The following is an 18715-nucleotide window of genomic DNA, read 5'->3' as shown; positions in this document are numbered from 1 at the left end:
CTATATCTTACCTCAACTCTAAAAGTTTAAAACCAAACTTTTACTATCTACCTGTAAACCTATTTCTCTCTTGGATCACTGCTATGGTCTCCAAAATGGTCTCCCTGATTCCCACTTTAGACACACCTCAGTCTGCTCTCAACCCAGCAGTGATTCTTCCAAAACATAAATCATATCATACTGATTCTCTGCTTAAAGTTCACCTAGGCCTTCCCATATCCATCTCAGTATAATCTGAAATCTATGACCTACAAGGCTCCACCTGGTTTGCCCCTCTCTCTGCCTCTACCACTAAGCAGCTCACTCCCTCAGTTCTAGCCACACTAACCTCCACGTCGTCATACAAACACTCCAGACACGTTCCTATTTCAACATCTTTACACTCACTGCTTCTTCATTCTGGAGTGCTCTTTCCCCAGATACTCACATGGCTTGCTTACTCACATGCTTCAGGTCACTGCTCAGAGATCACCTTATCAAAGAGGGTTTTCCTTATAAGCTTTTATAAATAGAAACTTCCACCTGCCCACTCAACAACCCCCATTCATAGCATTCCTAATATTCCTTTTCCTGCTTTATTTTTCCCCACAGTCCAGACCACCACCTGATATATACTACTGTATTATATTTTCATTCCTGTCTCTTACTATACATTAAGCTCCATAAGGTCAGCACTGTCTATATTAAACCTACAGAATGCCTAGCACTCAGAAAATTCTAAACAAACACTACTGAAAAAAAAAAAAAAAGAATAAATAACAGCAACAGGAGATATTCCCACAGTGAGTCTTAGCGGCAAGGGCGGGGAGCTTCATATGAAGGCAAGAGGCCTGGTTAAAGAAGTCCAAGCCCCACAAGTCTCAGAAGTCTCACCAGACACCCAAAACTATTTGGGAGGAGGTGGCAATACCAGAAAGGCAGGTAAGGGCAAGGCCACAGAAACACTGTTTTGTAGTAGTCATGACTTTGATAAGAAAAAATTAACTGACAGGGAAAAAAAAAATAACTTTACTACAGAGGGAAGACACCCTCCTCAACCAAGTGATCAAAATAACATCATCAGTAACTGGACAAATAAACATTACATGCTTCCTAATATAATACATTGAGAGCACAAGATAACTTCTGAGGCACTTCTGCCAAAAGCATCAGGTTAGCACCTGAGCCTAATCAGGAGAAAACAAGAAAATCCCAATACTGAGGACATCCTATCAAAGAACTGGCCTGTATTCTTCAAAAATGTCAAAGGCAAGAAACACAAAGACTCAAAATATGTTCTAGATTAAAGGAAACTAAATAGATATGACAACTGAATGCAATTCATAATCCTGGATTTTATTTTGCTAGAATCAATATCATTGGGATGAGTGGCAAAATGTGGATATAGTCATAGACTAGATAACAGTTTTCTACCAATGGTGATTTCCTGACTTTGATAATTATGTGACTTTGTAAGAGAATGAATGTCCTTGATCTTTGTTCTTAAGAAATACATAATAAGGTACTTGAGGTAGAGCTGAACATTTTGTCTACAGTTTACTCTCAGAGAGATGAGGGAAAATTTTTTATATGAGAGAAGATAAAACATACATAGCAAGATATCACCATCTGGCAAATCTTAGTGAAAAGCATACAAATTCACAAGTCAGAAATTAGGTCAAAATAAAAAATTTTAAATAAAATACAACAAAAATTACATTAAAAAGGGTCAAAATTCATAATCAGGAAAAATACTTTCAATGTATTACAATGGCTCCTATTTCAGATTCTAAAAGATGATCTCTACAAATTCCCCTTTCAACTTAAAAACTATAACTATGAAAGAAGAAACTCTATACCACTAGAGTCTACTGTACCTTTTTCAAAAATGCACTCTACTAAACGAACATACTAGATTTTTTCCTATACCTAAATTTCAGTTAAAAACTAGAAATAATGCCATGAAAGAAAATATCATAATACTGACCTTCAAAGAAATCATGATTTATATACAGTAATAATCTACTTTGATTATTTTAAAACACATTTTAAATGAACCTAATCTGAAAAAATAATACCCATCATAATTTGAAAATTCAGTATGTCTTATTTCAGGTTAAATATCATAAAATATTATAGAAAAATTAGCATAGTACATATGTAAAATAGCTGATATTACTTATACAAATGCAGTGTCAACCAGTCATTTCTAAAAGGAAACAAAACAAAGCAACATTACCTTCATGAACTGTAATGCCACAATTGTCACACTGAATTATTTCATCAGCATCCTCACTATTATCTCCAAGACAAACACAGCAAATCAGAATATGGTCCATTTTTTGAGAACTCCAGTTTTGACTCTTCTCAAGAATCAGCGAGTCCTAATAATAAAATATCAGAAAATCACATATTTAAATGGTAAGTTTAATAAAATTCTCACCTTAAATCATTTAGTACATTTCCAAAATTATGCTGCATACTCCATTACTTTAGTCATTCCCAAGTGCACCACATTTGACAAGTATATCTCTTTGTTAAAGGACCCTTTAAGAACCCTCTCTCCAATTTTTCACTTCTCTCCAAGTTTCACATTCTCTCTCCTCAAGTAAATATAAAACCAAGCTTATAACCAACTCTTCATCTGCTGTGCCATGCTGGATATAGCCTGACCTCTGAAACTTGGAGAAAGGTAAAATTAATCCACAAGTAATCACTAATTTTATATGAGTATTAAAAATGTAAGAATGGTTCCCACACTTAGCAAGCTTATAATCCTATCTAGGGGAGACAAGACATACACATATTAAACAATTAAAAAAAATCAATTCAAGATAACATATAGGCAAATATGTATGTGATGGCATAGTTACAGACTAAATTCCTTTAGTGCTGGGGAATCTAGAATTTCCAGAGTCATCAAACTGCTGGATGATAGACCCACGAAAGTCTGCATTGGAAACTGGTGTATACAGGCACAGAAAATCATCTAAAAAAGAATCCAGACTGACTGCCAGAAGAGTCAGACTCTCTATTAGCCTTTTGTCAAGAAACACCTAGTGAACACCTAGTTAACTGCAATATAAAAGGAGACAGGAAAATGCATTCAGGAATAAAAAAAAGGAAGAGGGTGCTCCATTTAATTTAAACCTTCTGGACTATGAATCTGAACTTTAAATGAAAATTAACAAGATAATGATGTCTGCCATTTAATGCACTGGGCTTAGCATTACATGTAATAAACGATGACATCTGAGTCTATACATTTTCATTTAAGAAACTAACCATATTCGGAAACAAAATAAATGGTTCCATATCACACATTCATTAAATATATTATTTCATGTTAACATTCTTATGTTTCTATATTCTTTTAAACTGACCAATATCCACAGGTAACATTTAGAGTAATTTCAACAGCAATTTGTCAATAACATCTGAATGACACGACTGTCACAATTAATAACATTCTTTCAAGATATTTTCTGTGTAATTAATCTAAACTTGCAGCTGACCTAGATAAAAAATCAGTAAATAATGCAAAAGTTAACAAGGAGGCAGTGTCATTTCTCTTGAGAATTCTAGCACTGTAAAATTCTATACTTCACTCCTTTCGTTATAAAACCAAAGTAGTGTGGGGTGTTGCACGTGGCTAGCAAATAAGGTTAAAATTTCCTAAAAAGAAAACTCATGTTTTAAAGTACTTTAGTACAGTGATCAAAACAAAAATCTGCCCAGATTTTCATCCCAAAACTTCAAAGCTGAACCTTTCTCATCTGTAAAATGGGATGACAAAAATAATACCTACCTCATCAGGTTCTTGTAAGAATTAACAAGAAAACATACGACAAAAATGTTCCTGATACGTACTAGGTATTCAATAAATGATCATTCCCATTCTCCTTTCTTCTGTACTTTGAAGATGGTCCAAACAGAGAAATATGAGCTGACCATTTACTACACTGGGAATCTTCCTTGGAATCCCAAAAGGAAAGTTATAAATCTCAATAAGCATTGCTAGTTTAAATATTTTCCTATGGTAAATCCATTTTTTTTAAGAATACCACATCCAGATTAAAAAAGTAACAGATCAAAAAAAGAGTGAGCAAATGACCAGAGTTTGATGACTGAGAAGCTACTCATGTTAATGCACTCTGCCTGTATTTCTCCCGTGGAATTACAACAACTAATTAGCCCTTGAAAAAAAGATTTACCCATGTGGGAAATAAGTAAATGTCTATGGATCAGAAAAAGGAGCATCAATAGGTGGCTCTAATTCTATTATTTTCCTGTTTGTCCATTTTGCTCAGAAAAACAGTACATGTCTTAATTGTATCTCTATTCCATTTTCTCTCTACACATATTATCATTTAGAGGCAGAGAAAACAAAACTAACTGGCAATTTTGGTTGATACCCATCACTGCAGACTCTTTCTTACTAAAAATTAAATACAAAGAGACAAAAATAGGGAAAATTAGGAAAATTCAGATGACAACTGCTATTTCTTCACAGGGCAAGACATCTAATCCATTTAACATAACAGACCCTTTTACCAGGAAAAAAAAAAAAAAACTTCCACCTGAAAATTTCTACTAAGATGATGTTCTATCGTATATTAACTCTCACCCAAAGTGCCTGTTTCAAAGTCCGGGAACCATTATCTGAAAATACTATACAGCCCTCCCCCAAAAAAACTTACTTCAGAAAACTAAAAGGTAAAACCTTAGTGAATCTCAGAAACTTCAAAATAAAATGATGAAAAAGACATGCAACCATATTCCAAGAGTCCTGTTCAGATTGCACTTAAATTCACAAAAATGCCATAATGCCACTGACAAAGATATGCCCACGTGAAGAAAATGCAGGTTATTAAATGCCCAATTCTTGAACAGTAGTTCTAAAATTGTGGTCTAGGGAACTCTCTTTCAAGGGTTCTAAAAGGTAAATACAATGGATATTTGCCTTTTCACTCTCTCTCATGGGTATATGATGAAGATTTCCAGAAGTTACATGACATGGGATGGTGTCACCAATCCAACAACTTCTATGCTTCTATACATTTCGTTTTTTAAAATTTCTGAGTTTTAACTGCAAATGGAAATATCAAAAGATATAACTTATATAAATAATAATTATGGTCCTCAATTTTTAAGAGTATCCTGAACCAAAAAGCTTGAGAATCACTGCTCTAGAGCATTTCAAGGCCTACAGCATACACATGGTAAGACCATTAAGAGCCAAATAATTATAAAATGCCTCCAAAAAGAATGTCAAATTCCCCTAAACATTTTCAAAATTATAAAAGTTCCTGGGCATCATTTACATAATACCCAATATCACAGCCCTAAAAAAAGCACCTGACAGAAGCCAAGGGAAAAAAAAATCTGCCTGCTTATAGGCTAAATACAATTCTATTATGTATTCTAAAACTATATTTTCAGCTATCTCTACTACAAAGTAGTATTTGAAACAAAGTAAAAGCATAGAAAAATAAAACTTCAAATATATAAGTATAATACCTATACAGATATATAGGTATTAACTAATGAATACTTGGCAAGGTATCACTACCTAAATTAACCAGGAAGATTAAAATTCAAACACTGGTCAGACAACAAGGATTATTTTTGGTCATCTTTTTACAAAATCAGGATTATACAAATAGGAAATTTAAAAATATATAATAAACTGAATTTATTAGTTTTCTATTAAAATTTAACATTAATTTGAATGACATTTATGTAGAACCAGAATCATCAAAAATAATTGAGGAGTTTGAAAAACAGTCTTGGAAAAAAACAGTTATCAAGCTTTCAGGTAGAATATTATTGAGGGAAAATTAATCTTCCATAAGTTCTCCTACATTTCTATACAGAGTGGAGCAAAAGGAAAATTAACATAAATTAACACAAAAGATTAATTTAGTTACTATAAGAACTTTCTTTACAACTTTATCAAAGCACTTATCCAAGAAATGCTCTGGAATCTCATTCCTTAGGGACTGTTAACCTAAATAAAGCCCCATTATTTACCAAAATCTCTTCTGTTTAGTAGAAAAAAATTAAACAGCACGTCACCTTTACATGTATCAAAAAATATAGTCTACAATCTCTCAAGCAATTTGTTATGTAGTACAGATTATTAACAACTGAATAATTTACATAGATTTTACATGGCAAATCTCTAGACATTCCCTCACGCCTTAGCATAAATCCAATTTATACTGCCCCTATCACTAGCCAGCCTCTTGTGTGATTGTTATGCTAAGAAAAATGAAGAAAGTGATACTGCCAAAGGTAAACTTAGTCAGGAGATACAGATTAGCATAAAGTGCTATAAAATAAATTGGATACATGCTTAAATCAATTACGAACAACTGGATTTTCCATACTTCTGTTTCCTTAAACTGGAAATACAGACTGTCTTGCTACATCATTATGAATAGTATACTATATTCCAAATGACGATTTTCCTTTACCTAAAGATAGGAATTAGGAAAGCACTGGAACCAGGCAACATTCTTCTTAGGAAAATGGGCAACCTAGAAGGTAACCAATGTTATAATCTAAAACATCAACTACTGCTTCATCTCTGCTGACATTTAACACCTCCTAACCTGCTACATATTATTTTGGTTAAACATCAAATTTTCAAATGAAACTTAAAATAGAAAATCACTGTCATGTAAAACTTGTAAACAGAAGAAATGTAAAAGAACAAATAAAGCACAAAAGGAAAATCTTTCTACCAGTTTAATCTACTTCAATAACATGAAAAAACAAAAACTAAGTGCTTGTTAAAGTGAATTTTCATGACCATCAACATATTAATGGAATGACAGACAATCATTATAGTTCTTTCATGTGATGTAACAGGTACATCTGCATGTAAGACAACAATTCAGTCTTTCTTTTGAAGAAAAACATATACATAAACACACAGACAACGAGATACAAATGTGTTTGAAGAGTCTTGAATGTTGCATCTTGGGCCCAATGGATAAACCTAACTTTCAGTAGTAGAACTTCAAGTGGAAGAACTGAGTCATAATTGTAGTTTTATGATAGTAATGTTTGTTTTAGCATAGAATGTTTGTTTTCATTTCTTTGTAGAGAGACCTTATTCGCTAAACATATGTAAATATATAATTTGTATTTACTTCCACACACCTAAAGAAATGATCTGGTGACTACTCAGGTGGGTGCTACAACTGAAAAAGGAATTACCTTTAAAATGAATCTCTAAAAGCCTGAGACAATTAAATTCTTTGTTGCTCTACTTGAAAGTACTCTTAGAAGTACTCTACATTTTTACGCAGATATGGATACAACTAAGTTGAAAGGAAGGTGATCTTTGTTTTCATAACCCACTCAGAACCATTTAGCAGTCCAAAAAAACTCTACCATTTCCCAAGGGTATGGACATAAAAATATTTCTTTAAGTATAGACTGAGCTCCTTGAGAACGGTGATTATGAGCTCCTTGAGGACGGTGACAAATAGGAGATACTCAATAAAAGTGGGCTGACCAAATGAATAAATGTTACAGTTAGGGTGCTCATTCACTCCCATAGCTAAGAACAGGCTTTCAAGGAAGCCACTTAATATAATGGGTAGAACGGTTTAGAGAAGAATTCCCTTTTCCCCAGACAGACAGATATCATAAAAATTGGGTTGATCTACCTCATTACTCTTGCTCTGAGATAGTGTCAGGCTATCATTGGTCAGTTCCTCATCATCAGCACTGTTTCTGCTAAGAACTTTACTCTTCTTCTTCTTGCAGCCCCCTTCACTGGCAGGACTGCTATGCTCTTCATCGTTGCCTTCATCGTTCTCGTCCTCATCACTCCCGCTTCCCTCATCTTCATCGTCCTCGTTGTCCCCGTCACTTCCTTCCTTCTGAGATGCAGATCGTCCCTTTCTTTTTACTACAGTGGGTCGCCAATCATTGTCATCTTCACTGTCATAGTCATCCATGTCATTCAGCTCTTCCATGGATACGAAATCCAAAAGTGGTCGGTTCCGACGAAGGTTCCACTTTTTTGGCTCGCTGACCTGCTCCTCTGCAGCTGTGGCCGCGGGGCCTGAAGGACACGTGTGAGCAGCAGGAGGGCTTGTGGCTGGCGTGGTGGAGGCAGCAGCAGCCACGTTATCAGATACTGTTGCTTTCTCTTTCTCCTTCTCTCTCTCCTTCTCTTTCTCTTTCTCTCTCTCCTTCTCTTTTTCCTTTTTCTTCCTAGGTCTTTCTCCATTCTCTTCTTCCTCTTTCTTTTCCACCTTAATTAACTGTTTTTCTGATGACAGTACTTCTTCCTCTGCAGAATTTTTAAGTTGTTCTTCTTTTACTTTAACGTCTTCATTCAGTTCTTCCTCTAAAATATTTTCTTCAGAATCACTACAGGAACCTTCTCCACTGTCCTTTGAAGGATCTTCACTTCCATTACCACTCCCTTCAGAATCTGTTGAAAATATGAGAAAAAAAACCACACATATGTATATACATACACACACACACACACAACGCTGACACAAATGAAACCACCAAAATTTGTGAATAACTCGCAAAACAATATAAACAAATTTAAGTCAAAGAATGGTAGACATTCCCAACCTGATTAAATAATAAATCAATGAAGTTGATATAATGATTCTAGTTTAGTATAGCACCAATGAAGATGAATATATGTATCTCTAAATTAAAACATGCTTTAAAACGAGGACCACTATTTTGTGTCATACGTCACACTATACTTGGTACTTTAAAGGCATTTTTTTTTTTTCTAAAAGTAAATGTGTTTTTTTTAAATTGAGCACTTGATTTTAACTTTATAATACAGATTACATTCTTCTCCTCTTACATCTTTCTTTCATAAATTACACTGACTGGCAAGGATGGAGTCACATTCAGAGTAAGAAAAATCTGACCCAGAAAAAAAAAAAAAAAAAACTGTTTCAATTATCTCACTCTTTACCTAGCAAAAGTGAACCCAGGTATTTATGACCGTCAACTTGTACCACATCTCTAATCTATCAATCAAATTTAGGAGCACCAAATACACAAGGGAAAAACAGACAATAGCAATGGCACAGAAAATGGAGGTTGCAAGATTTAAGTTATCAATTTTTTTGTTTATTAGGATACTATTCATATCAACAAAAGAGTCACCTGACTTTCCTAAGGTTCTAGGCATTAACTACTAGAGCCCCTAGATTGAAAGAAATTAGTGCATTTTAAAAAAACTAATCCGTCTTAGACAACAGCAAGCACAGTTGTCACTAAAAAGACAGGCTGAGGATATTAAGAGTTCATGCAGGACCACAAGCTTCCTAGCAAGTGCTATCCATTCCTGCCTAGGGCAGTCCACACCCGGTTAGACCAACACTATTCAGTAGCATTCCAAGCCTCTTTTCATATAATCAAATAAATAAGAATCTAAAATATTTGTGGAAGGAGAGCAGGAAGAAGTAGGAAACAAACCAGTCAATAATCAGGTTGTAGCCAACATCAATAGTAAAATCTGTGGGGTGATGAATATTTTGTACCTATAACCAAGAAAAGGGTAATCATAAAATCATCGAAAAAATGCATATTTTCGCACCATTTTAATTTCTGTTAACTCAACCAGCATTAGCCTCTATAATTACCTGGCCATTCAAAGTAAAGAAAGTTGTCTGTTATTAGTATCTGGTTTCTAAAATATCTCAGAAATCCTTTACAAACAGCTGATGAAGAAAAATCATGAAAGTTAAATCACATAAAAAACACAGACTAACATTTAATCGATGCTGATGGAGCCTGTAAAAGTACTGTCAATCTCAGGATTATCATACATTGCCTATATCTCATTTAGGACCGCAGTGAAAAAAGCATTCTCAACCTGAACAATCTTGCAAAGGCCACAAGAGTAATACAATGTAAGCCAACAATCCTTTGTTTGAAACTTTTGGAGCCAGATGTGTTTCAGAATTTAGATTTTTTTTCCCCCAGATTTTGCAAACGTAGCATGGTGCATGCACAATATATTACACTAACACTGCCAGTAGGGTCTATGGTACTACAGTATAATCAAATACATTCTTTCTGCAGTGAAAAGTATGAAGATTTATAAGTATGATAAGTAAACACTACAAATAAACTCCTATCAGTTCCAGTCAGATTTTATCAACAAATAAGTTTATGTCAAACATAGGAAACATCTTTGAATTTGCAAGCAAATTTTAAGAAGAGTGTGGACCCAGTATCACTTACAAACAGGGGAAGTCCAACAGCTCTACAAATCATTAAAGAAAAAAATGGTGGGAAAAAAAAAAAAAGAAAAAAATGGTGATCTTTCCAAACCACTCATAACTATTAGACTCAAACTACCAAGAAAAAATACCTCTGATTAAAAAAAAAAAAAAAAAATAGTTCCTAGGTAATTTTAGATAAAAGTGAAAGTAAAGTGAAAGCTGCTGAGTAGCTTCCAACTCTGCGACCCCATGGATTGTAGCCCGCCAGGTTCCTCTCTCCATGAGATTCTCCAAACAAGAATACTAGCCATTCCCTTCTTCAGAGATCTTCCTGATCCAGGGATCAAACCCAGGTCTCCTGCATTTCAGGCAGATTCTTGACCTTCTGAGCCACCAGTGAAGCTCATTTTCAGGTAAAGATATAATAAATAATAAGAAGAGTTAACCAAATGCTTCAGAGGCAAAGACGGATCTTTGTGCATACTGACTGAAGAAAACTGAAACATCCTGCAAGCAATGAAGATTAATTATAATTAATTATAAGTAGATATAATTAATTATAATTAAGAGAGCTGGGAAATGGAGAAAAGGTACTTTTCTTCTGGATTAACCTTGTAGAATTTTTTCGTAATTAAAAAGTACTCCTAATAATTTTTACCAGTAAAAACATAATAGTAGATAGAAAAAAAAAATGATCAAGTGAGGCACAAATGTGGACTCCTGATCAAAACCAAGACCAATCCAACTGCGGTAAACATTACTTGGAAATTTTTCAAAATGTCAAGAATTTCTGCAATTTTGTTTTGGTTGTTTTTGCCAATGCCAATAAATTCTTTTTAAAAGTACTCTTTGAATCTGTTTTTGTTTTCTTACCATGCCTGAATAGAAAGCAGAATCTTAACTAAATTAAATGTTTTACATTTGGTAACATTATTAGAAGAATCTGAGATTTTCCCACAAATTTCAATCCTAGTAGCTTACCCAACCCTCCATTCTCCAAATATGACACATTAGCCATACTCCAACTGCAGAGGATGAGGAATTTTCAAATTTTACTTTTCTCTGATTTCTGAAAAATAACTCAACTGATTAGTTGTAACTTCTTTTTGGTACCTATGCACTTGGGGGATGGAGACAAACAATGTTTAGTCACAGGCATTACTTAGTAATAATGACGAGAAAAATCAGAGTCCTGGGCTATCTATAATTGTATTTTATAGACTGCAATGAAAAATTTCCTATTCCTACAAATTCAAACAATGTTCCAAGTCCATCACTCTTACAACCACTAAAAAAAAAAAGAAAAAAGCAATAATTGACTAGAGAAATAAACCAGATATCTCAAATACAGCTATTGTGAACATAAGAATAGAATTAATTCTAATTCTACAATAAAAAAATTTTAATTAGAAAAAAAATCTTTAAAATTGAAATCCCTATCTCCTAGTCAGTTAAATTAATGGTGAGGTGAAGTGAAGTGAAGTCGCTCAGTCGTGTCCGACTCTTTTGAGACCCCGTGGACTGTAGCCCACCAGGCTCCTCCGTCCATGGGATTCTCCAGGCAAGAATACTGGAGTAGGTTGCCATTGCCTTCTCAAGGGGATCTTCCCGACCCAGGGATCAAACCCAGGTCTCCTGCATTGCAGGCAGACACTTTAACCTCTGAGCCACCAGGGAAGCCCTAAATTAATGGTAACCTTTCTCAAATACAATATATCAAAACCTCTCCAAGCAACAGTTATTTCCACTAACAGACAGTTAAATGTTTTACAGATAAAGAAATTAGAAATCAACCTTAAAGAATCCCTTCATAATATTCAATGCTTAAGTTTTCCCCATGATAAATATTAAATAATAGAATCAGTTAATAAATATTAAGTAATTAAACCAGAATGATTTGATTCAGTTTTATGGTAGCTTTGCAATATAAAGAATCATCTTTGCTCATCAATCTTAATTATTTAACTATTCTGTTTATTGAGCTGATGTAACAATAATTAGGATTATACACATATACAACAGATAACAGACACATCACCAGTCTAGTAGTCATTCAGTTACCATCCTGGGGACACTGTAAGCTAATCTAGTATATCTCTTTTTAAAAAGCCAGTCAACACAACTCATCTTCTACTGCTTGCTGTAGTTCTAGTTGTGTCACTTTATATTTTCTGGGTAAATCTAGACCGGTGGTTCTCAAGTGGGTACAATTTTGTCCCACAGAAAACATGTGGCAATGACTAGACATAATGGTTGCCACAAAAGGGCAGGGCTGGGGTAGAGTTAGGTAGGGTAGATGTTGAAGGCAGTTAGTAGAAGCCAGAGAGGCTGCTAAATATCCTCCAATACAAAGGGCAAGCCTCCACAACAAAGAATTAACCAAAACAAAACACCAATGTTACTGAGATTAAGTAACATGTTACTTACATGTTACTTGTTACATGTTACTGACATGTAAGACCTCAATTTGACCTCATTCTATTTTCTCAGGCTCGTCTCTTCCACTGTTCTTTTATTCAAATTCTGATCTCCATATATAAATAATATTTACCATCCTCAACACTCTTTAACACCTAATGTTTCCCTCAGGTTGGGACTCTTTCACTTCCTAGTTCAACTCTCATCTCCTCAATGAATCGTTCTAAATCAAGCCAGTCTAAAGTCATCCCATCTCCTTTGAAAGACTGGAACTAGATCATGCTTTATAACATCTATCTGCTTTTGTATTTAATTATTCCAGTATTCATTATTTCTTTGTGAATTCACCATAACATCCAGCAAAGAGCTTTTAAGCAAAACAACAGTCGCCTAATGAAAAACCAGATCTACTCATTATTAGCCAAAGTCAATTAAGCAGAAAATACTACCAAGGCAAAATCTAGTCTCAATCTTTCGGTTAAACTGCTTTCTGGCAATTTGGACCAACCAAACTAACGACGGGCTTCCCTGGTGGATCAGTGGTAAAGCATCTGCCTGCCAATGCAGAGGATGCAGGTTCAATCCCTGGGTAGGGAAGATCCCCTAGAGAAGGAAACAGCAACTCACTCCAGTATTCTTGCCTGGAAAATCCCACGGGCAGAGGAGCCTGGCAGGTTACAGTCATGGGGTCACAAAGTCGAACACAACTGAACAACTAAACAACAAAACTAACTATGGCTCAAGAGCTAAAGTTAACCATCTTACTTTGGCTAAGGGTTGGGGAGACACAGCACTGCTATTTCACCTTGTTTAATAAAAGTAGTACATGCATTTATCTTCAACATCATTCCAGTTACATGTGGTAGTTTAGTCACTAAGTTGTGTCCGACTCTTGCTACCCCATTGATTGTAGCCCACCAGGCTCTTCTGTCCATGAGATTTTCCAGGCAAGAATATTGGAGTGGGTTGCCATTTCCTTCTCCTGGGGATCTTCCCAACCCAGGGATCAAACCCAGGTCTCCTGCACTGCAGGCAGATTCAATCCTATTTTAAATGTCTCCTATCCCCAGTCTTAAGTCACAGTCTCAGATATAATCACTTTAAGCCAAACTATGAAACTGCCAATAATCAACTGCCTTTAGTCCTATAAAGCGGATTAATTTCATAGGGTACCAGCTAACATTTCTATATATGGTTCTTCTGGTGGTAACCACCATAAATCTGATACGCTTACACATTATTTTAGGATTAACTTAAACATGTATTTAGTATTGTCCTCAATCAAAAATGATAGATTCAGTCCTACTTTTACATCAGAGATAAAATAAAAGATGGTCTCTTTTCAGTTCATACTTTTCTAAAGGTAGAAGCTAGTAACACTTAACTGTTGATAATAACTTGCCAAGTTTATTGGCAGGTCTTTTCTGAATTTTACCTTTTTCTATTTTATCTGAGAAGCATAAAAATTATGTCTATCTGCAAGGGTAGTCAGTTTTCAGAAATTTCAATATTTATTCTTAAAGCCAGACAGAAACACAAAGTTTTGTAGTCAATACCAGAAGAAATTGAGGCATAGAATCCAATTAAAAAACTGAGGCCCACCACTCTAACCATTGTAACATTAAGTCTTTAACTCAATAAACTCAACAGTTTATTGAGTTAGTCACTTTTAACAAGTTTGTGGGGGTCTTTTTTTGGCCACGAAACATATGGGATCTTAGTTCCCCAATCAAAGACTGAAACAGCAACCCCTGCATTGAAAGGGCAGAGTCTTCACCACTGGACCACGAAGGAAGTCCAGAGTTAGTGATTTCTAAAGACTGCTTTGAAAGAAGCTATGATCAGAAAGACTATTATTAAAGATTATTACTATTCAGTTACTATTTTTCCACTTCCAGTTTAATCACCAATTACTAAGTAGGGTTGGGATTCCACAACTTCAACATGTTTGAAAAACAGTGATAACTCAAATGTCTTTAAGAGTCCAAGTATGTTACAAAGAGAAGAGAAGGGATTCAAACAGGAAGCACTGGTAGTCTAGATAAGCCAGTATGTCAGCAATGGGAGACAATACACCTTAACCAAGACTGGAAAATACAATTCAATTTCTACTATTACCCATTTAAAAAAAAAATTATTTTCTACTAAACTCTCAGTTATGACAACAAGAGCTGCACAAATAAATTTGTGACCTTTGGGGCCCAGGAAGGAAATTACAAGTATAGCAGACTAGACAACTGAAAGTATATATTTTTAAGTGTTTCAGAAGACTAAAAAAATTATCATCCTAACAAAACTCATTCTACCACTTTCACAAATAACAGATAATTCACATCAACCATGATTAAAATTTAACAAGGTGAGGGGTTCTCTATTTAGCTTGATACCAAGAGTTATTTTGAGAAAGCAATTTGTATCATTAGATTATTTTAACCCTTGTAAAGAGAAGTGCTACATCTCAATAAATAAAATGAGAAAAATTATATGCAAAGTCAGAATTTACTGTCATAAAACTAATTATGGAATACGTAAAAGAAATTAAGCTTTGGAGTTTTTCCCTAACGGTATTCTAGTAAGTCATAATTTGTAAGACCCAACCATTTTTGTCAGTTTACAATCTCAACATGACAAACCAAAGTTGCATTCTAGCAAAGAATATTCCTTTCTGCACAGTTTTCAACAAGAGCACTGACATAGGTTTAGATTTTACTTCTTTCCCTTCCTTTTTTTCCCCTTTGGAAATACCAAACAACAGTAAACCAAGTGAGAGATGAAAGAGCTGAGAAATAAAGGGGCAAAAAAATTAAACAACATACACTTTATAATTTTTGATTGCTGGGAGTAACCTCAATTAGTCACCTTGATAAGTAAGTACAGTAGTTTCAATTTAAGACTACATTTATTTACTTTCAGGGCCTAAGCAGTGAAAGCATTAAAAATGCTGAGAATCTTAAGAACTGGATTAGATCCATTTAGGCTAAGTGGCTTCATGCAAATTCTTTAAACTCAGTGTCCCTGTTATCTGTAAAATAGTATCTCTTCCAAAGTTATTGTAAAAATTAAATGAGATTATGGAAACAAAAAGTCGTTGGTAAATCACAATGCAAACTGTGCCTGTTGATGCTATTAAAAGTAAAATAGTAACACAATACAACCAAATTTCATCCCTTCCTACCACATCTGGCAGAAAAAAAAATCAGGAGAGAAATAGGACTAAGCACTGAAAATTCTCTAGAAGAATAATTTAAAACTGTTAAAAGGATAAAATCAAAAGGGCTTTAATTTGTTACTTGATTTAAATTTCTGTCAAAAGGGGTAGAATTAAGTAATTTTTATTGTTCATGTGTACTTGTATTTTTCATATAAAATATTTAAACATAATTTGTATTTCTCAGATTCCTGCAATGAAAATTTTTTATGTAGATATGTCTGTTGAATTACAATGAACAAAAGATAAAAGGAAAAACATACGTTTCCATTTTTCAATTGTGTACAATGTTACTATATGATTTCAGTTGTGTATATTACCGTTGGACTTTTATTAAAAGTTTATTTTTAAAATCACAAAATAAAATGAGCAAGCATTCATGCTTTGTAGCTCAGATTTTTAAAGACCCAATCCACAAGGTCCAGCACCTACCAAAGTACAACTTTTTACTTTTGTCAATTTTGCGCTGGTAAGGGAGTTAATAGACAAAAAGCAAAACTCCTTTCAGAGGGTGCTGAACAATCTGAAAAGACAAAATCTTCCTGGGTGGTTCAAGGCTCCTATTACTCTCAGAACGGTACTTTACTTTAAGATTACCTCTAGATTTTTCCCTATTCTGTCCATCAAAGAAACGTAAATGTATCTTTAAGTAAACAACAGAGAAAACACTTCTGTATCTTGTGTCTTTTTGTTTTCCATTGTGTCTTTTTGTTTGGTGTTTATTGAGGTATGAAAGTGAAAGTTGCTCAGTCCTGTCCACTCTTTGTGACCCCATGGACTATATAGCCTATGGAATTCTCTAGGCCAGAACACTGGAGTGGGTAGCCTTTCCCTTCTCCAGTAGATCTTCCCAGCCCAGGGATCGAAGCCAGGTCTCCCACATTGCAGGCAGATTCTTTACCAGCTGAGCCACAAGGGAAGCCCAAGGATACTGGAGTGGGTAGCCTGTCTCTTCTGCAGCGGATCTTCCCCACCCAGGAATGGAATCGGGGTCTCCTGCTTTGCAGGCGGATTCTTTACCAACTGAGCTATCATGGAAGCCTTTATTGAGGTATAGGTGATTTACAATATTACTGCATCTTTGCAGAAAATCCTTCTCTGACAGTTATCTGATAAATAGCAACAAAAACAGAAGTAGTGATAGTATTATCCAGTGACACGCTCTAAGGGAAATGTAGGAAATCAAATCGACAAAATAAAGTTTATGTGCTTTAACTTTATATTGACATTTTAATTAAAATCCATTCTTTTTAAGCAACGTCTGAAAATCAGCCCAACTCCAAAGAGCTGGGAAAAGGGAAGCAAGAAATAAACATTTACCTGAAGCATCTCCAACTTTAAAATCACTGTCATCTGAACTATCATAATCGAGAGCTTCTAGCAGAGAAGCTGCCAAAGGCTTCACCTGCCTCCTCTTGGAGCTGCGATCCACTGTTAAAAGAAAAACATTACATTGTCATTCATAATCACACCAAGCGCGAGGGAGAGCTGTGGCGCTGAAAGAAGGTACAGATGACCTCCTGCAGGTGGTGCAAATCTTTGTCTTAATTCAGTTCTTAGCAAATGGTGTGGTGGAAGGTTGGGGTGGGAATATTGGGGCTGGCCGGCCAGCTCCATGGGCAGGTTCAGCCGCAAGGCACAGCAAGTACGAGCCCAGGGCGACTAAAATCAAAACAGGCCTTCTTGAACATCTTGCTTCTGAGACTTGCTCTCTCTAATCCCTAAGACATCGTTAACAATCAATAAAAAATTCAAAGCCCAGGGAATATAAAAAGCTATGTCCATTCCGACGGATCGTGGAGGGGGAGCGTCCGCGGAGGGTACATCTTCCCACAGGATTCTCCCACCCCAGCCCTGCCCCCGCCGGCCCCGACTTCTTGAAGGGCTGAAATGGACCTGTCTCCCCGCGGACGCCTCCGACACACTTACTAAGGAATCCGAGGTGGTCGTTTGGAGGAGACCTAGGGAGAGGCTGCGATAGCACAGGCAGCGCCGAGGTCGAGGACTGAGACCAAGGAAATAAGTCCAAAAGATGCTATTAAAAATGGGCGGCGCCGCGGACCTGCCCGGGGCGCCCCAGGTGCAGCCCCGCCGCTCCCCTCCCGCCCCCCGGCCCCCCGGTCCTAGCAGAACAGACCCCGGCCGCTCGGGCGCCTTCCTTTGGCGCTCCCCGGCCAAAGGCGCCCTTCGGCCCAGGCAGCTCGGCCAACCCGGCAGCCCTGAGTTAATTTACCCCGTTAAAACGCTTAGATAAAAAAAATAAAGGAAAGAAAAACTTTATTATCTCGCAAACAAAAGCAACAAAAGACCCAGAATCTGCACAGTCCGAGGCCGGTAGCCTAAGACAATAGAGAAAACAACGACCCGGATACAGCTCTGAAGAGAAGGAAGTAAAAACAAGAGCTAGAGAGCGGCCCTAAGAGCAGCAGAAGCTGAGAGCGCGTGCGCGCGAGTCGCCTCGGCTGTGTCTCCGAGAGGAGGAGCCGAAAGAAGACGAACGCAAAGCCGTGGGAGAGCCGAGAGGAGGCGAGTAATGCCGAGCGGGAACAGAGAGCCCTCCCAAACCCTCTGCCTGCAAATCCCTGATGCTGGGCCCTCAGTCCAAATAAATAGGTCAGTTTTTGTTTCTGAGAAGACAGAACAGTGTGTGTGTCTCCATGAATGTGAAATAGTGCTTTGCATACACTTAGATAATATATTTTTTAAGATGAACTTTTAAATCCATAAAAATATGAGGAGGGTATATACAATTGGATTTCAGTCCCTTCAGCAGTTTCAAATGCCACGTTTATTCAAATACAGGTTAGCTATTTTTTAAAAACAATGTTAAAATGTTAGAATCTGAGCAGTATTAATACTTTTTACATGTTTCTATATCAAG

At 36.0% G+C, this 18715-nt stretch overlaps 1 protein-coding gene across 11 annotated transcripts in view; it reads right to left on the bottom strand.

Moving 5' to 3' along the window:
- The window catches only part of PHF14 (PHD finger protein 14), a 199482-nt gene extending 181214 nt beyond the window's left edge, over window positions 1–18268 (bottom strand). For 7 of the 11 annotated variants that reach the window (XR_009735798.1, XR_009735800.1, XR_009735799.1 and 4 more), the window contains exons 1-4: window positions 17764–18268; window positions 17155–17265; window positions 7662–8437; window positions 2219–2363 (exon numbers count right to left, since the gene is read on the bottom strand). Coding sequence is in view for 6 of the 11 variants with exons in the window: in XM_061413572.1 (XP_061269556.1) it covers window positions 2219–2363; window positions 7662–8437; window positions 17155–17265; window position 17764 (1033 nt within the window). In the remaining 5 variants the exon portion in view is untranslated. The remainder of the gene's footprint in view (window positions 1–2218; window positions 2364–7661; window positions 8438–17154; window positions 17266–17763) is intronic. The other 4 variants (XR_009735797.1, XR_009735796.1, XM_061413574.1 and 1 more) reach the window with 1 other exon arrangement.
- Between the last annotated feature and the right edge of the window lie 447 nt (window positions 18269–18715).

This window comes from Bos javanicus, chromosome 4 (assembly GCF_032452875.1).
Source record: "Bos javanicus breed banteng chromosome 4, ARS-OSU_banteng_1.0, whole genome shotgun sequence".
NCBI lineage: Eukaryota > Metazoa > Chordata > Mammalia > Artiodactyla > Bovidae > Bos > Bos javanicus.
This window is presented reverse-complemented; position numbering and strand designations above follow the sequence as displayed.